At 41.1% G+C, this 19201-nt stretch overlaps 1 protein-coding gene across 1 annotated transcript; it reads right to left on the reverse strand.

The window, feature by feature from the left end:
* Positions 1-2171: 2171 nt before the first annotated feature.
* SLC4A1AP (solute carrier family 4 member 1 adaptor protein) lies at positions 2172-19156 on the reverse strand. Its single transcript, XM_054194074.1, has 14 exons — positions 18484-19156; positions 17396-17582; positions 16543-16665; positions 15576-15636; positions 14587-14726; positions 14290-14450; positions 13472-13541; positions 9634-9823; positions 8646-8757; positions 8025-8265; positions 7144-7218; positions 6033-6103; positions 3750-3822; positions 2172-2525 (listed from the first exon to the last, which is right to left on the reverse strand). Exons 1-14 carry the CDS (start codon positions 19018-19020, stop codon positions 2476-2478), a joined length of 2091 nt encoding a protein of 696 aa, XP_054050049.1. The 5' UTR covers positions 19021-19156; the 3' UTR covers positions 2172-2475.
* Between the last annotated feature and the right edge of the window lie 45 nt (positions 19157-19201).

Here is a 19201-nt window from a genome sequence, read left to right on the forward strand (position 1 = left end):
GTGAATACAGAACTGGAAGTTTTGTGGCAGTGGAAAGTAAGTATGATAATGAGGTAAACACATGTTGCAAAGAAAATACCAACTAATCGTGTGCTCTGTGCAGGAAATAGCAGTTTTAAACAATCCCTTTTTGAATGCTGGAGCAAGGCCCGTGAGCTGGCTACAGGACGGTCTACTTGTTAATGACATCTCTCTGCGGCCTGTAGCTTTTTACGGTGCTGTAAACCCGGTTCGACAAGTAGGTAACCAAATAGGTGCTGTGCTCCTTTGAATGCTTTGAAGGACCTTATGAATGCTCCTTCCCATTCCAGAAAGTGGAGTGCTACATATAGCTTCAGTTTTCCTTAGATAAGGAAGAGGAAGCATTCTTCAGGGGACCATACCCACAGATACAGCCGGGATTCCCTCCTTGCGGTCGGAGGAGACCTACGGCACGGTGAGGTCTGTGCATCATGAGCTCCATCTGGAGGTTGCTTGCTCTAATCTGAGGTTTTGAAAGAAGTGGTGAGAAAATGCAGCAGTGCTGGGTCAGAATCACCAAGCCCCAGGGGCACCTGGAAAAAAATGACCTTGCAAACCAGAAGAGCTGGATAATGTGGAGGTGTCACGCAGAGAATGGTGGGTGGTGGGATGAGCTCAATTTGCCCATGGTGGTGGGGCACCTTACAGTTACACCTGAGATGTGGCCTTTGCCACATGTTTTTTTATCCATTGGTGAATGCAGCAAAGAAGAGGCAGAAAACGCATCATGCAGTCAAGGGCATCCTGTTAGACAGCTTATGGTGGAAGCTGCTGTCCTCCCAAGTGTATTTGAAAGTCTGTCTTTACCCCCACCCTCAAATGTAATGGGGGTGGTGGAGAGGACATCAGCTCAAACCGTGGCTTCCACAGAGCGCACACGGCGGAGGAAAAGGCCTGTCCAGAGGTTCAGGGCTAGGCAGTACGGGGAAAAGCACAGGTTTGTTAATTTGAATGAGGTATTGCAGCATGAGGCTCACCAAGCACTTTTTTGGGGTGTGGAGAAAGTTTCTGATGACTTACACCAGATGTTCGATCCTGGTGAATTTTCTTAGCTCAGTCTCGAAGCTGTCTGCACGCACAGCTTCAACTAGAGTCCTCTACTGTTAATTTAAGCATTATGAATTCAGAAAAAAATTTCAGACTGGGCCAGTACAAAGTCAGAGAGAGCTAAGACATGATCAGACTTTCCACCCAGCTACAGTAAAAGCTGTTGGGAGCGGGGTATGCAGGACCCTATCAGCCAGCTGCTGAAAGAAAAACGGGGTGTGTAATTAATCACCCAGGGTGCTAAACTGATATGCAACTAGAGTTTTCATTTTCATAGACTCTTTTAAAGTTTTTACCCATGAAACTAAGCAGTCTTCCGTAAGTGTTGGGTATTGAGGTCTGCCAATGTTATTTCCTCCATTTTTTTCAACACCGTTGAAAATCAGAGTTATGTAGGCCCTCTTCCACAAAGGGTGGACAGTGTGGTGCTTAAGGAAAAAAAAAAGCCATTCTTGACATGTACACAGACCATCAGGAGATCTTTGATTTCCAGTAAGAACTGCGTTACTGTTGCCAGCAAGATGTGCACATTTGGAGGGAGGCCTGCAGTTCGTACAGAAATAAGATTATGGCGATGGTCTCTCACACAGTGTGTGAGAAAGAAAGCGATGAAAAGGTGAAGGTTTATCACCGTGTAGATCCCCATCTGTATAATATGGTGGCCTCTACTTGCATGTCCACACACTGGTTTATGGCTATCATTGGAGGAGAAAGAGATATTTGACCAATGACGTATATACCTGGCCAAAAAGGAAAATATTCAAATCTGTCATGTGGTGCATGGCTGCGAGTATCACGTGTGAACCTACTTGGGGGATGGCTAAGTGATCATTGATGGGATGCCAACAGCTTACCCTTTCCAGTCCACTCCATACCTCGTATTCCAGCAACTGCCCGAGGGAGGAGCAAAACCAGTTTTCTTTTCAAAAGAGAAGGTTTTTTTTCACAGGAAAGAAAAAAAACCCTCACAGTTCAGGTTTTGTTTACCATGACAGTATTTTCAAGCAGCAGTCACAGAAGCAAACCAGAAGTGTTTCTCATTTTAATTGTGTAAAACCAACATGAATAAATTTTATCAAGCCTGTAAGTATACAGAGGTGTATTTTTTTTTATACTTTTTTGTATATTTTTATTTACAAAAGGAAAAATAAGCCTACAGTTTTACACCAAAATAAAAAGGACAAAGCTAAAAGTTGAAGAAGAGCCAGAAGAATGTGTGGGCTTTTACTATCTGGCAGACAATCAGGACTCACAAGGAGAGGTAACAGCCAGAGTGCCCGCTGATGCCCTTGAATTTGGAACAGTGGCTGAAAACCCAACTCTTTTATCCCTCACTTAATGTGCGGTGAAAGAGTCCAAAATAGAGCAGTCCTTCAAACCGCAGATGTACTCTGGGGCGCTTGAAGCTTAGTAGCCATATTTTTCATTGAGATGAGTCTTGCCATCGCCGCTTTGACCTAATGGACAAAGAGGAAGAGTTGCATTATTTTTTTTCCCCCCTCATCCAAGATAAATTTGTACCCAAGTAAGAAATAGTCTCTAAGCAGCACCAGTACGACACGCACAGAGAGGATAAGTCAGACTGGATATTGCAATTCAAGTAGTCTTTTGATTTATACTTATAATTCCTCTTAACCTTACTAATAGCGTCAGTATTACATCATATATTTCTGGGTTTTGTGGGTTTTTTTCCCCCCACTCTTCCCGCCCCCCCGGAGTCCTCATTATGCCAGCTTAGACAGAAGAGGAGTCTGATTATTAGCAGGCAGAGACAGACAAAGGAGCTCCCTCTTATAGACACAGCTTCACTTGGCGATCCCAGATCAGACCTCCCAGTTACTGAATCAGGTATTTTGTTCCAGTGGATTCATATGTCAGAGAAGTGCAGTCTTTTCATTGAAGGATGATTCACCAGATTATAGGTTTCTTCAGTAAAATTTATTCTCATTTTTCTTATTCCCTTTGGAGCCTATCTATATTACAAGCCTGCAACAGCCTTATAAAAATTAGAGTAATGAATCTACCAAATGAAAGCTAAGCTTTGAACTTACTACAAAAACCTCAATGCATGAAAATGAATTTCCCATTTTAGAGAAACTTAAAATTCATTACACTGTTTGAGAATAACCTCACTTAGGTAAAAACAGTCTGGAACTAAAGTAAAAAGTGTGTTCAACTTTAACATATATTGGATGCGTGCCTTCACCAATGCGTTACCAAGACTTCTCTCCAGAACACATGACCCAAAGTTTGTATTCCAATGATTTTTGCAAAAATCTGCAGTGAAGATTTTCAGATTTCAGAGACTTCTATGAAAACTGAGAACACTAAGATTGCTGGAGCATTTATCCCTCGTGAAGGCTTGAGCTTGTCTTTCAGCTAGATCACTGTATCACCATATGTGAATGGAGTTAGCTCTCTCGGGTGTTACAAAATTGAAAAACAAACTTCAGGTGTATCTGCCCATTGAGATGAAGATGCTACAGATATGGCCTGTATTTCACAGTGATACCTGCATGGCAATACAACAAATATGGGGCATAACACGCCGGAAAACATCAGGTTCTGGGTAAAGTATTCCTGAATTACTTTTTTCTCAGGAAGTTACAAAGACACCCTGACTACTTATTAGATAGATTCTTGAGTTACAAGACTAAAAATGCTGAGGAAGTGGTTGATACCTGCAGGAGGAATCCATATGCAGTAGTCTGGGTCATCATCTGGGTACTGTGAGGAAAAAAAAGTTTGTTGGCCCTGCAAAAAGAGAAGAGATTTTTAAGGTGCCGCACCCCTCCAGCAACGTGTTACAGCCACTAAATCTCTCATTAATTCATCCTCAAATACTAAAAGGTGAGGGTTATTTTGACAAGAGTCAGGGGTGAAATCAATAATACAGAGGAAAGAAGAAATATCAAGCCCTCAAACAGATCCAGTTTATTTCCAATAGAGTCACAGAACAATAGAAATGCTGGTTAGATGGGACCTCTGAAGGTCATCCAGTCCAATCTCCCCATCAAAACAGGACCATTGCCAACTGTCCACTTCTGGACAGTTTAGCCTTGTCGCGCTACTGTTTGGTAGTGTCATTTGACACAGAATTTCTTTATGCAGGGAAAAGCTTTGGAGTAGGATTTTCAAGAGTGCTTTACTGATTTGAATGCGCAATCCCACTGAAAACTTTGGCTTTAAGATGACTTTCAAATTTGAGTATGTAAAAGTTCAGCTGTTATAGAAGGGTAACAGTTTTTCAAAAGAAAAGAAACCACAATTTTTTCACATCACACTGGCATCAATGAAATGTTTAAAGTAAACTGAAACATGTCACTTGCAATTCAAATATTGACACAGCGCTGTCTTTTTGGTCCTAGATTTTTAAGTTTTGCCACATCAGCATCATTTTCTCAACAACTTTTGTTTTCAACAACTGCAGGTAGCTATCAAAAGAAAAAAAAGTCATACAACTGTCGAGTGCAAGACTTAAGAGCTCAAAATGTGGCCAAGTTACTCAGCACTGATTTGCCTTACTCTGTAGTATCATGACACAGTCTTAAGTTATGCAGTTGGAGCAATTTTTCATTCCCTCAAAATCTTTCCTTCCCCAACTTAAGCTCTAAACCAGTTCTTTTAGAAGACTAATGTTTTCCAAAACATTAGACTACAGAGTTGAACGCTTTTTAAATATGGCTTGTGAAAAGTCACTTTAAAATTGTTTTTCCAGTTTTACATGATTCAAAGTTATTCCTTAAATATTAACAGAGGGAAAAAAAAAATAATCCCAAAGCTGACTTCTGCTTGATATTTTCCATGCGAGATCTGAGCCCAAAGGCAGAGACAGCATATGGAAAAAGTGATTTGTGATGGGAAAGAGAATACAGCTAAGCCATCTGGTATTTGGAGAATGCTCAGTGTTAGAGTGAGCTCTGTGCTGACGAGAGGTGCTGCCTTGACTGCTTCAGCATGAGAAGCTGCCTCCTTCTCCCATATTCATGTGGAAAATGGTATAACTTGGGCTTTAACACTATAAATATACTCTTGCTTTCTTTATCAACATGCTTTATAGGCTAGCAACAAAAGACAATTCCAAAGGCTGTGCCTACCCAGTCCTTGGTTCCTTTGGCAGGACGAACAAGGTGGCAATTAGCACACACAGGGCGCAGGGAGTTAAGTTTCTTTAAGTGGTGCAGGACTAAAATTAGATGGCCACCACAAAGAAATTGTCATAACGGTCAGAACTCATGGCCCACCAAGCACAGTAATCTTCTTTGATGGCAGTCAGCAGAAGGGTGGGATGCACTCCAAAGGGAAGAGCCTCACAATAATCATCAGGCTAAAAGCATGCTGTCACAGAAGTTCCCTCCCAGCTCCAGGAAGGGAACAATTGCCTGCGTCCCAAAATGAGCAAGGCTTATGCATAGGAGCAACGTTGTCTCATACATTTACTCAAATTCAGTAAAAATTGGGTTGCAAGACACTCTTACATCTCTTAGACTTCTCTATTTCCACATCTACAGGGAAGGATGAGGTTTGGTAATGGCAACACAGACCAGCTACAATTTTAGTCCAGCATGTTCTGCATCAGCCAATACACACTTGCCAAGCCACTCTCCAAGGAAAGTTTTGCAATGCCATTCCTAAAGCCCAGAGAGTACCTATGTTCTACAACACTTGTGATTCAGAAGAAGCATTCTCTGCTAATTGCTAAGTGATAAGATGAAAAAATAAATTTGTGATTGACTTGAGAGCCTCTATCATGCTTGACATGCTATGCTTTACCTTCTTATTGGAGACTCCAAAATCGGTGTTCAATGCTAGGGTGTGATTCTACATTTGGGTCTTAGTCAGCAGAAAAGCACTACTATCACCAAGTCATACTCAATCAAATTGTTACTATTTCACTAATAAAGAGACTACTAAATCATTGCTTGAAACTCTTAAGCTACAGGAGTCATGGTATCATAACTGACCTTGCTTGAGCTACTGTTTTTCTTAACTTTCTCAGATGCCTCTTCAGCTTCCTTACACACTGCCGCAGATGCTGGCAAGAAAGAAGATTTGTTTTATGACACATCAGGAACGATCAGTTCTATCAGAAATAAGCTCATGGGAAGTTCACATAAAAATGGATACATCCAAAAGGAAATCCAAGACAGCTCACCGCAACAAAATTCATACTTAAGACTGCTGAACGTATTTTTGTTTTTCATAAATAACTCATGTTTAATACCTGAACGCAGTTTAATAAGGTCCTGCATTTGGGATTCTGTAACACACTTTTAGTTAATGGCAGATATTTATTTTCTAAAAAGACATGATCTACATGTAATCACTGCAGGGACTGATTTGAAAGGAAACACTAGGAAATGCGCAGGACCAACATGCTTTTTTTTTAAATTTTTTTTTTTTTAAAAAGTAATTTCACAGTACCATAGACGAGAGGAAGACAGAAAGATAGAAGTATGCCTGGTTTTTCTGCCACTTAATCTGTGAAATAGATTATTGTGGATTACATCTATGGATGAGAAGATGAGGACAGGATGACATATTTTTATGAGTCTGAGTTATGAAAAAACAGAAAATTTATGCAGATCTCCTCCAAATATTCAGTACATGAAACAGTCTTCACTTTGAGAATATGACTATTTTTTTTGTGTACACATAGAGGTGTCATCTGGGTCATTAACAGGCTATTCGCTAATGTTATGTAGTATTTGTCACTTTATAAAAGGAAAGTTCTGTCCTCCTGTTGTGTTAAGTGCTACGGCAAGAAAATAAGGGGAGGAAAAAGCATTATGTTTAGGCTCCTAAATTAAAATATTTTTTTTTTCTCTTCTCAGGCTATTTTTAAAAAAAAAAAAAAATAAGCAAAGGATCCCAAAGCAGTTAATGTAGTTGAAGTGACCTGTCTTCACCATACACTTACCACTTCCCAAGCAAAACCCAGTACTTCATTTGAATTCTAGATTCTTACTTTAAACTCTAGATTAGGCTTAAGTTTCCTTCTACAACACTAGCTCCTTTAGACAGTTTCTAAACCCACATGCTTCTGTACAATAGAGTCTAAATTGTACGGCTCACCTTGAGATTTCTCTTGTGAGGGTCCCAAATGAGATTTATTCCTTAGTATCTTTGGCTCAGGCTGAAAATGAGCCCCTGGGAAAAAAAAAAAAAAAATAAAAAAAGCACTAGGTGAGCACTCTGCAGTAACTGTGATGAGTCGAGCACTACCATCCCTGAGACGAAGTACAAAAGGGAACTTTTGGCTACATTTGTCTTGGGAAGAGTCTCTTAAAAGCCCTCCAAACTATTTCACCCACCAAGTCCATCACAATACAATATTAAAGAAAAAATTGTGACCAGTTAAAACATACTTTTCAAGCGCAACCTGTCCAGCATTAAGACAAGAAGTTAAAATTTGGTTTCTGTCATCAAATAGATCATTTACTGAGAAACATCATTACTGAGTTTTCAAATGCATCAAGTCAATATAGAAAGAGGATGGATCCCTGCAACCCAAACTATTCTATGATTTGAGATACCACACAACTACAAGGAAGATACCCCTCCATTACCACTTTTAAAATTATTTTTCCTCCTTACAAACTGCTCTGAAGCTTTACACAGACATTAAGTCACCTTCCCTGCCAACAATATATTGTATTTTTTATCATATGGACACTCAATCGAATAAAAGCAGGGCTTATCAAAATAGGACCTTTCTTGAGTCCACGATGTTTCTACCAAAAGCACGAAAAACTGACTGCCAAGCACAGTTTCAGCCAGAACCACGTGAAACTCATCTGTTTGTACGCAGACTCTGGACTCATGGCAAAAATCTATGGAAAAGAAATCTGCTGTAGAACCTGTGACTCAAACCTTGGGAGATTCACATAGTTCTGAAAAATTCAGCAGTAACAGACGCTGCTTCATTACTGGAAAAATCAAAACCAATGGTTTACCATCCAGAAGGGATTCTTCATTCTTGTTATTGCAAGGAGAACCATCAGCATCCTTAGTTTCTTTTCCTGTTTCTTCCTCTGTTGTCATTTTCATTTCCAGGTTTGATGCTCTGCTGTTTATTGCATCTGCTTCTTGCTCCTGCTCCATTTCTTCCTCTTCTTCCTCTTCCTCCTCCTCTGGTCCATCATCTTTCATTTTCAACAAGCTTTCAGGGATCTCTGGACGCTTAACAGGCAACTTCTGCAGGAGAAAGACTTGTGCATCAGTGCTAAGATAATATGGAGGTAGATGTCACAGATATGCATTACAGGAGAAAGAACACATATTGCTGTCATAGAGACAGCTAGTAAGGAAATGCTCTCAGGATGAAGAGTAGTTACGTTTTAAGGAAAAATGTCTGCAGGCTGACTGTAGAAGGCCACAGAATGGCAACTCCTGACAGCAAACGGTGGGGGACAGCCACTGCCTGCTGCCCTGTGCACCTTCCGCTGCCGCAGGCTTGTGCCTCTGTGCTGTTTCCATACATGTCATAAGACACAGTTGCCACCGACAGTCTCCATAGCCTGAGAAGGTGTGTGAGAAATAGCCTCTGACTCGCAGTACTTAGGAGTCCAACTTACCCCTAGGCTTCCAGTTTTCAGCTTGAATTTGCTCCCCCCTTTCATTGCACCAAAGAGAGGCAGGGTAACCTTTTTAGGCTTGCTCTCTGCTTCCAGGCTGTAACTCCCACTCCTAATAAAAATTAGATACAAAGGAAAACAATGCACAAAGTATGAAATGTATTATATTTACAAATGCAAAAAAATCTGCAAACTAGAAGTAGATATCTAAAAATGCATTTATTTCCCTCTCACTTGGAGCACCCAAGGAGGAAGCTGCAGGAGGTGACTCCTCTGTCCTACACACATGCTGTAGGATTCACACTTGCCATACAGGAATTAAAAAAAAAAAAAAATGTATGAAAAAAATATCTCTATCAGACAGATTCCCTCAAATTCAATTGCACACACATACCTACATATGTATATACATGTATGTGTATATATATATACACACACATATAAACACACTCGGAAGCCAAACCTCAATTTAAGCAAATTAATTAAGTAATTAAACCTCTATAATCAAGCTGCCACTAGCTGATGAACCCAGCACACGCCCACTTGAATTGCAGCAGTGTTGCCAGGCAGAAGTTGAACAGCCACTACACTTGACTTCCAGGTACATTCTGTGGAGTGAAAGTGGTTTTCATGTTCTACATAATAACCGTAAAATTTTTCAGTTCCTTTGGGATGCAGGTTGGAAAAAAAAAAAAAAACAAACCAAAAAAACAAACCCAAAACAAAATGAAGCTGACACCATGCTTCAATCCCTTGTCCCCTGTGTGGGCTTATCTTACTCTTACTCCACTGTTGTGGGGCGTCTGCCTCGACCATCGATGCAGCAAGGGCCAAAAGGCACAGCAGCTCTTTAAAGAGATGAGCCAGGCAGTTTGGAAGGCCGACCTGCTTTTGTGTTTGGAAAACTGTCTACTTACTGGGCTTACACAGTGCCCATGGACAATAACAACAGTAAAAGCAATCATTTTACACTTTAGCCAAGACTTACTGGGGCTTCAGCTCTGGCAGTTCTGCAGGCTTGACAAGCTTTATTAACCCTTTCAGTCTCTGTTGCTCTTTCTTCAGTTCAAAGGACCGCAAGTGAAGCTTCTTTCGTGCCACGCTGTCTAAGGTGCATCCTGATTTTATTTCGGTCATGAATTCGTCCAAGGAATCTTGAGCTGCTGGCTGTGACTGGACTATGCAAGATGAAGGGAAGAGACATATTGTTAGAGGTGGAGAGATGAGAGTTGTACCCCTCAAATCCTGCCTTTAGAGAATAAGGTATATAGCAACAACTGGCCTTTCCGCAAGTTGCTGTTGAACGCTGAAGTAATGGAGGTTGTTAACCCTGGAAAGATAAAACCATTTCTCCTAACAAAAGCCCAACAGTAAACCTTAATCCACTAAGATAACAAAACCTCTCTTAAAATGGAATGTTTCTTTACAAGTTAGCGTCTCTACTCTAGGTTGTCCATCTCACTTTTCACTGCTGTCCCTAAAATAATGGGTTAAGGGTTTTTTTTTTTTTGTAGTCACAGACTGAAATAAACACAGCTACAAAGAATCCCACACCACTGCATGGGGAATGCCATTTTAGCTTTCCTGGAACATTTATGTAATAACATTTGCAAAGCTAGAAATGAATCAACACAATGCTGTCTCCTGGATGACTGAGTGCAGAGAAGAATAGTTTCATACGTTAAGCCAATCACACAAAATTTACCTTTGTTTTGACTGCATTTTCTAACAAGAAAACACTGCTCTGTACTTGAAAAAGAGTAATAACAGTCCTTCTCCTCCACCTGATTTCAAATATTAATTATTCTATGCACATTTGACTAATTAAAATAAAACTAAGGAGGAAAAAGTCAAGCTCTAATGACCAAGTAAACTAAATACAGAATTCTAACACGCGGATTTCAGAAAACCAAACAAAAAACCCCAGGAAAACTCCTTTCTTGGTCTTGAACAATGCTTCAGAAGTTTTTGTGTTGTGTTCAGAAATAACTTGGAGGCATACAAAGAGAAATGTAGTTGCTAGAATTTTAGCAGGCCTTTTGACAGGGAATCTTATGCCTTTTAATATACAAAAAGTGAAAAATCCGGTATTTATTTGCTGCATTATAAGCATTTATGTATAAATGCACAGGAATAATTATGTGATCAATGAGTTATTTTCAGTTCAGCTTCAGCTAATTAAGCAGCACTTGAAATTTTAAACGTGTACAAATGAAATAATATAAGTTATTGTTAAGAGTCCATATTCAAGCAGTTTTACGTGACTTAGATATTTGGAAAAAAGTCTGGTAAGACTCAAGTGGACTCAACTGAAAAGAATATTACTTATCTAGAACAAAACAGTTTTACAATTTGCAAATATATGAAAGCCATAATGGTAACTGTTCAAAGATATACAGAATTAAAAGGCTGCAAAAGAAACAGTTGTAGCATCCACGTCCACACAAATATAAATGGTGACAAAACACGTCATAAAAGAAATTCAGATAGAAATACATTTCTTTTTCCTCTTAACTATTTGTATGAGCTGAGACAAAAACCATCAATGAAAAGGTAGCGATAACAAAGAGTCTGAAACTCATAGCAGGCAGGACCTAAGCAGAATGATAATTTGATTTAAACACCAAATTTCAAAGATCAGGTTTAGTGTCTAGACAGATAATTCAGAACAATTAAAGGTACAGTTCCACAGCTCGCTTCTTTAGCTGCAGAGCAGTGTAAGAGTGCTTCAGTCAGTGAGTGATTTTTAGCAAGTCAGATTACCCTTCTTGCAAATAGGACTCTCTGCTTGATTCTACCCACAGTGCCTAAGATCAGGTAGTTCAGCTTACAGGGTTACTGTCAGCATTTGGTATCTGTTGCAGCAGTTTTCTACACTATTGAAATAAAATTTGACATTGCTAGGAGGTGAATCAATCACGGCGTTATATTTCAGTGAAAAAAGCTATAGGGCTATTTGCTGCACCATCAACTTATTGATAATTTGCTTCTGAACAGGCGACCAAAGATGAGACTGACGTACTTGATTTTCAGTCAGCTGCATCAGTGAATGAGAGATACCAAGTTAGTCCATCAGTAGTTAGTTCTGAAGAACTCCAGAGAAGAATTTGTGAACTTCTGCTGCGATCCTTTAGACAACCACTTAATTTCTCCGAGTGCTTAGTAAAAGGTGTTGAAATTTAGCCTGTCATTCACTCTTTGGTGTCTCTACACTCTTGCCCTTAGGCTACAAATAATCCTTTAGAGCAAGCTAAAGCACGTTAAGGTTTCAGAACTGTATGTCATGCAGCAGCTTTGCCAGACAGCTCATGACAGTGGTAAGAACCACCCACGATCAATATGCATGCTCCTGACTTACACTTGTACTCAACACCTGTGATGAACCTGAAGCATCCAAAGAAATCAGAGAAAAGACAAGTATCTAGAACACAAACACACAAAGTAACTGATGATGCAATCTTTGCTATGTTTTAGCCTGCCCTAGTTCTAGGAAATTCACACCCAATAGAGAATTACTCTGTATTGCAATAAGTGCTGAGACTGCAATTTTTCTAAGGCTCTAAACTAGCTGTGTAACCAGTTACAATTTACCAAACCACGATAACGTATATCAGAATTATATGCTGTTAGTAGGAGTCTATAAATGAACTGATTCTTCCTTCTCCCAGCCTCTACTACAATATGATTTAACAGTCTTGTTGAGAAACAGTACCAGCAGAAACAAACACATCATAACATATAAAAGTTTGGAATTACATGTCTCGGACAATATAAAGCATTAGCTTCTCCTGCTAGTCAATCGTTAACTACTTATCAGTACAGTCATGCTGAAAACGATTCCTTCAAACACACTAAACTGACCCATCAGTTAGAATGCTCAGTGGAACAGTACTGTTTTCTGAACAGTGATCTGGTATTACCAATCACCAACAAATCGTTGATACAAATGAGTTTTGATGTTGAACTGAATAACTAGAAAGAAACATACCCATATAATGCACAAAAGAGCGCCCTGCTGTCAGATTGCTGCTAGGCTTCTTGGAGAGAAACTCTTCTGACAAACTGACATTGCAACCTTTATTAATGCTAACTCTGATAAAAAGGTATGAAGAACCAGCCTAAACACATTTCCTTCATGCCTTCCTTTTATTCCACAAGACATCAGCAGTAACAGAAAGCAAAATGCAGCTATTTGTATAGCATGCTTTCAAATCTAACTCACCGCCAGATACAATCAGCACTTTGGAAAGGCTTCGTACACAAAGGCATAATCCCAGAACCTGAATGGCACCCTCATAAGCTAGCAGGTTCACCGAAGACATGGGCTAAGCGTCAACACTTCTCTTTTCCCATCTTTCCTTTTTAAGGTGCATTTACAATAAGAGAAGTGAAATAAAAGATGCTGTCTTTTCTGTCAGTTGTTTGCTCTTCCCTTATGAAGGATTTTGGAAGGAGTAGAAAAAAAGTGTTCCTCAAATTGTGTCAGTTTCACTAATATGAGCAGATAAACAGTAATAACACTCACCCTCTTAAGCTCCAGGAGCTTGTACACTCACCTCCTTACCTTAACTTAGATGTTGCTTGCTTTGCAAAAAGCTGCATACATTAGCACGTGACAATATACACACAGTACATAAACTATTGGATGAAAAGCATTAAGTATCCTCTCTCCAGCTACCTTAGTGACCTGCAAATCTTCCTACCCCTTTGTGAAAAGTGGATGCTAAAACCCAAAAGTGCTTAAGACAGAAATCCATACGACACATTTTCATCTCTTTACTGTTCTTTATGTAAAGCACTACGATCAAATAAACTTCATGCCTTACCTTTCCCTGAAGCCTTCAGCTTCTCTGTTATCTCAGAAAGCTCATTTTCAGCTTCATTTAGCTTTGTGACCTATGAAAGAACAACGTGCTTAGAAGATCTTGTTATCTTCTTAAAATCCCCTTTTAAGAGTTAGTCAAGTATCCTACCAAATTATCTCCATTTTTCTACTTCTGATCTTTGACCAGGAGTTTCTGGGCTGAAAAAGTTCTAGTCTAGACTGTTCCTAAATAACTTATCAGTCCCTTCACATACTGTTCAAATAATGTCCTTTCTGAAACACAACAATATGTATAACACTTCTGCAGCAGAGTTACACCACCACTATGATCCTCAAACCCTCCCTATCCCTGCTCCCCCACATCCTATTTTCTGCGTAGGGCTTTTAGTTGTCATACGCCTGTCAGTCCAGGCTGCTTATTCTTTGAAGCAGAATGAGATACTTCTTTGGAATGTGCCCTGTGCACTTGAAAGCTTACAATTATTTTCTGATGCTTTAAAACTATTTTAAAAGTATCCTGCTCTGGTATTTCATTCACCCACTGCTGTGATCCACAAAGCAGAACACAATACTATGCAGGCAAAAGCAAGGTAGCGTGCTTCCACTGGAATGAAATAAGCAATATTTTCAGGTATTTATAGATATTTTCCATAAATCAAAAAAACCTACTATTTTATTCTAACTTTGCCAATTGAGAGCTAAAGGCCTGAAATGATTACAGAGTTCAAGCTAACACAGAAAGATGTTTTTGATTTTCCTTCTTAGTAATAATACCTATACGAGAGAATAAGCCTGGCATGTCATAATAACTCTTCTTACCAGGGAGTCATAAGTCTCTGGTTTTTCTTCTATTTTACCAGCTTTTTTCATTCTGTTCAGTCGTTTCTTTTCTACAGCACCAGTTCGATCAAGGAAGGTGTCATCATCACTGTCATAAAAGTCCTCATCTTCCCAGTTCTTGGATTTTCTTTTTCGGGATACTGGGAAAGATAAGGGAGAAGGCAAGAAACAAAATGATTTGCATACCACTGAGCAATAGAACAAATTCGAGAGAGCAATCTAAGATCTCCAATTCAGGGCTTTTAGAATGATCACAGCGTTTGACGAGTTATTCACCTGCTTCTTGCCTCAGTACTCCTCGAGCATCGAGTAGCCTGCAAGCTTCCAGTGCGCACTGTATCATTGCTTCCTTCTTCTTTCCTGAATGGAGAACCTCTGCCACCAGCTGCTTCCCTGATGCATCATCCACAGGCAACCTGTTCAGTTTGAAGGATCAGAGAACAGCTCAGACACAAACAGCTTTTCACAGATGTTACTCAGATATTTTATTTATCACATTGGCATTGTTCTTTCCATTTCACTTTAGTCTGTTTTTGTGGGTTAAATATTTTCATACACTATCAATCAAAACACAAGCATGGATTTCCTAAAGCGTGCAAGTAAATTTTTGTTTCACTATTCACTACACTGGGAATGTAAGAAGTTAAAAGGTTAAACTTCAATCCCCAAATCATTTTAAGCACCAGTATCTTGCGTACATGCAACACTCGTAACAAATATTTTCCCTGCTGAAGCAAAGGTTTCTTAAGCAGTACAATCATTGCAATGTTGTACCTATCCATTTGAGACCTATTCTGTTGACTTAATTTCCACCTCACCTTCTCCTGTCCTATAAAAGGATGACATCAGTGGCCTCTTGCAGGAACCCATCAAAACCTGCCTTATACCATAAAAGAATTGAAATTTGGTACACAGTAGAATGAATTATTATTTTTTTTTCCTCTCTCACATTAGGAATTGAAAGATACTGCATCGCAGTTTCTTCTCTCTTATTTCAATTTCACATTTCTCAAAACAAGGGGAATTGAAAGAACCTAGACTTTTGCTTTCCTGTTTTTCATCTCCAAGGAAAACCAAATGCTGCCGGCCCAGAAAGGAGCGCAGACATTGAAGTAGGCACTGATCCTTGAACTTCTGTCTCAGTATCAGGGCTCAGGTCCAATTCCACTGGCCTCCTTGCCGAGTGTGACAAGACAAGTTCAGCTTTTATTTGTGAATTCAATGAAGTCAGCTCCTATGTACAAAAGTGATGGAGATATACATACTTGATCCTGCATAGCCAGCTATTGTGCCCACGATCGTCATATTCATATTCTAACTCTTCTCCTAGACAGAAAAAAGAACGTTGATGTAGTAACCAAAATTGAAATAAGCAGGAATAATCTTTACAGCAGAGAAGAATATTATGGTTAAACAAAAGAGATAAAATGGCCTTGTTACATATCAAAGGACTGAATTTGCCTTCTCTCTCTCTCTCTCATTTTTTTTATTTTTTTTTTTTTTAAGCCATGGGATCTTCAGTTGGTATTATGCTCATTTGGTTGTTTTTCACAATCAAGGCTTTTTTAGATCAAAAAAAAGCATCTCTAAGTGGCCTGTTCAGGAATACGTAGTTCAAAGAAAAAACAGTCTTGCTTTTGTATGGGTTAAAGAAAACAACATTGAAGTAACGACAGTTTACAATCTGGATTCGCAGATAGTTTATCTTGAAGATTAATTTTTCACTTTAGCAAATAAGTGAGTCATCTGTAAGTTTCGCTAGCAACCATCGACAGTTTAGACCAATTCATTATTGTCGTTTTATACTTTCCAGTTCTATCTTACCATGATAACCATCTCCAAACAGAACAGTCTGGAATTTGACAGGTTTGGATTTTTCAGCATTTTTCAAAGCATGGGTGTAGTTTGAGTGTCACTCCAGAGGAATACAAGGTGCTTTCTGCAACTACCAGTTTAGGAATTGGTAACTAGGTCTCAGATATACAATGGTGAGCTAAGTTTTAATAATAAAAAACCCCACATACTAAAAACCAAAACAAAAAAACCCAAACCATCACCAACCTTCCCCCCCAAACACGACCAAACAAAAAACCTTACCCACATTACAACAGAAGAGTTTAGCTCCTGCATTTTAATTCCCAAACAGAAACATGAGCACAAACGTCACACTTTGATAAATAGAAAAAATTAAATTTAATGAAAAAAAAAATTAATTTAAAAAAAAAAAAGTACCTTCTCTGTCAAAAAAGCCCTGTAAGGCCTTCCTAGGATCTTTCATATAGAAGGCATCTTGTACATCCTGAAAATCAATAGCAATAGGGTTTTCTTCAACATCATCCTCCTCAGCATCCTCCCCTAGAAGGGGGCACACAAAGTGCAAAAAAAAAAAAAAAAAAAAAAAAGGCGAAATGTGAGAAAGAGAACACCGGTATATTTCAACTTTTGCTAGTTTGAAAGAAGTATCAGCTACATCATCCTAAAATTATTTCCCTTATCTTAAATATTATTTCTGCATCCAATAAAAAAACCCCAACCAACCCACCTTACTTCTTTTTTGCTATTAGTTATTCCATTATAAGATACAGTTTTGCAGATGAATGTCACGGCAGTTTTATCACTTTCAAGGGATGTGCTTATACATTTGCATTCAAAAAACCAACTCATTTTGTACTGAAAAGCTCAGTTACAATTTAGGTAGCTTTAAGATGTGGCCTTCCTATTTAAATTTAAAGACAACTATACTACGTATGAGTCTCAGGCAATCAGATTTCACCTCTCAGGCCAAAGTGTGGACATCATCACAGGAACAAAACACAGCATTAACCTAACTCTCAGTTTCGTGGCCTTTTATAGGAGTAAGCAAATTACTTTCTCCCTTTTAAAAGGAGCTCTAGAATAGTTGTCTTGTAAGCTTGCCTTGTCACAGCACTCTTCTTTTTAAAAGGAAAAGGATTAATTTGTACACAAGAACTTCTACTGGATTGCGACCCTTGGCGTCCAGCTGGAATTGCAACCCTAGCATTCACTGAAAACTGGCTTAAAGACCTTCCAAGGTGTATCAGCCGATTTGTGCATCATCACTTACCCATTCCCCATGAGCAGCTCATATCACTGTTCTGACTCTTCTCGCTTCTTCTCTCCTCTTTTTCCTCTTCTTCATCAGAGTCCTCTCCCAACATTGTCTTTTCTAATTTTGCTTGCTGCTGCTTACGCAGTGCCTTCAGTTGTGTCACAGTCAGCTCCGACTCAGACTCCTGGTCCTCTTCGGGTCCCTGTCGCAAATAATAACTTTATAGAAGCGTTTTTTAAAATAAAACACAGAAGTATTTTCAACACACATGCAGATTATATACGATAACATAAACAAATCATTATAGTGCTCTTCAAAAAGTGGAATTATTAGACCATTTGTTATGGTTTGCATCCCCAAACACATTAGTTTTAATATCCTTGTTAAAGGTGTGGGGGGAAGAAACGAGCATTACTGTGTACTTGTAGGGAGATCAATCTTAAACATAACCATATTTTGAAGGCAGAATGCAACAATTTTTTTTAGCAGGGCCACGTGAGAGAATTTGACGAACAAGCAACTAAAACCTCTGAAGTGCATGTAGGGCGCTCCAAGTACTTTCTAAGTTCCTACCATTAAAAGCTCCCCTTGATCACGAAGAAACATTAGTGCATTTACTGTCCTGACGCATCATCCTGCCACAGAGGCCTTCCTGATACATCACTCTGAGGGAGAGGAATGGCCTCTGCTCTTGTTGCACACGGATGGAGACAAATGCCCTCTGCTCTCACTGCACACTGATGAGGGAGAGGAATGCCCGCCGCTCTCACCACACGTCAGGCAGAAGCTGCCATGCCCGTTCTCTCTGTTGCCCAGCACGCCGGGGCGGGGGGACCTCACAGCCCCACTCCATCCTTCAACCCCAAACCTCACCGCAGAGCGGATACCGAACAGCTGACAGCTTTTCCCCAGGAAAACAACCGCAACAGCACTGGGCTGCTTTCAAAGCATCCAAACCAACGGGCTTTCACCCCGCCCCTTCCCAAGACGCCGACGAGATGTAGAGGTAGCCGGGTATATCCCTGAGCGGGAGCCGGGGAAGCCTCTCCCACAGGAGTCACCCCACCCGGGCTCCCTGGGGCAGCGCCCGGGCCCCGACTCACCTGCAGGAGGAAGAGGCGGGAGCTGCCGCCGAAGCGGAGCGCGTGGCCCACCCGCACCCGGCAGTAGGTGCGGGGCGGCACCCGCGCCTTGTTGAGGAAGGTGCCGTGGGTGCTGCCCAGGTCGTACACGTAGAAGCCGGCGGCGTCGGCGGCAGCGGGGCCGTCGGTGGAGCCGCCCGCCCCGCGGTACTGCAGCACGGCGTGGTGCCGCGACACCGAGGGGTGCTCCAGGGACAGGGCGCAGCCGGGCAGCCGCCCCACCAGGAACCAGCTGCCGCCCTCCAGCCGCACCGAGCCCAGCGCCACGCCGCCCTTCAGCACCTCCAGCCCGTAGCCGGCACCGGCCGGCGGGCGGCTGCCCCACGACGGCTCCTCGTAGCGCGGAGCCGCCGGAGCGGCCGCCGAGCGGGCGGGGGGCGACGGGCTGGGCCCCGGCTCGCCTCCCTCCGCCGAGCGTGGCGTGGCGGGCACCGGGCGGCTCGGGAGCTTGAAGCCGGCAGGTTCGGCAGCCGCCTCCGTCTCCGCGGCCTCCGCCATCTTCCCCGGTCCGTTTCTAAATAGAGTCCCCCGGGGACGAGCGCCGTCGCGGCTGTAGTACCGATGGTGGGGCGCAGCGCCGGGGAGAGGCGCCGCCGCCTCAGCCGCCACCCGGAGCAGGGTAAAGGGTGAGGGAGGGAGGTGGCGGCGGTTGTGGTGGTGGTCGCTTCCCCTCGTCCCG

The sequence above is a fragment of the Rissa tridactyla genome, chromosome 3 (genome assembly GCF_028500815.1).
Source record: "Rissa tridactyla isolate bRisTri1 chromosome 3, bRisTri1.patW.cur.20221130, whole genome shotgun sequence".
Classification (NCBI taxonomy): domain Eukaryota; kingdom Metazoa; phylum Chordata; class Aves; order Charadriiformes; family Laridae; genus Rissa; species Rissa tridactyla.

Excerpts from the sequence above, each read along its gene's own strand:
- SLC4A1AP (XM_054194074.1), bottom strand. The coding sequence starts at position 19,020 with ATGGCGGAGGCCGCGGAGACGGAGGCGGCTGCCGAACCTGCCGGCTTC. Across the intron at positions 16,666-17,395 it reads GAGCTGCTCATGGGGAATGG|GGGAGGATGCTGAGGAGGAT; the intron begins GTAAGTGATGAT and ends GCCCCCTTCTAG. Across the intron at positions 9,824-13,471 it reads GCTGAAGGCTTCAGGGAAAG|TCCAGTCACAGCCAGCAGCT; the intron begins GTAAGGCATGAA and ends CATCTTGCATAG.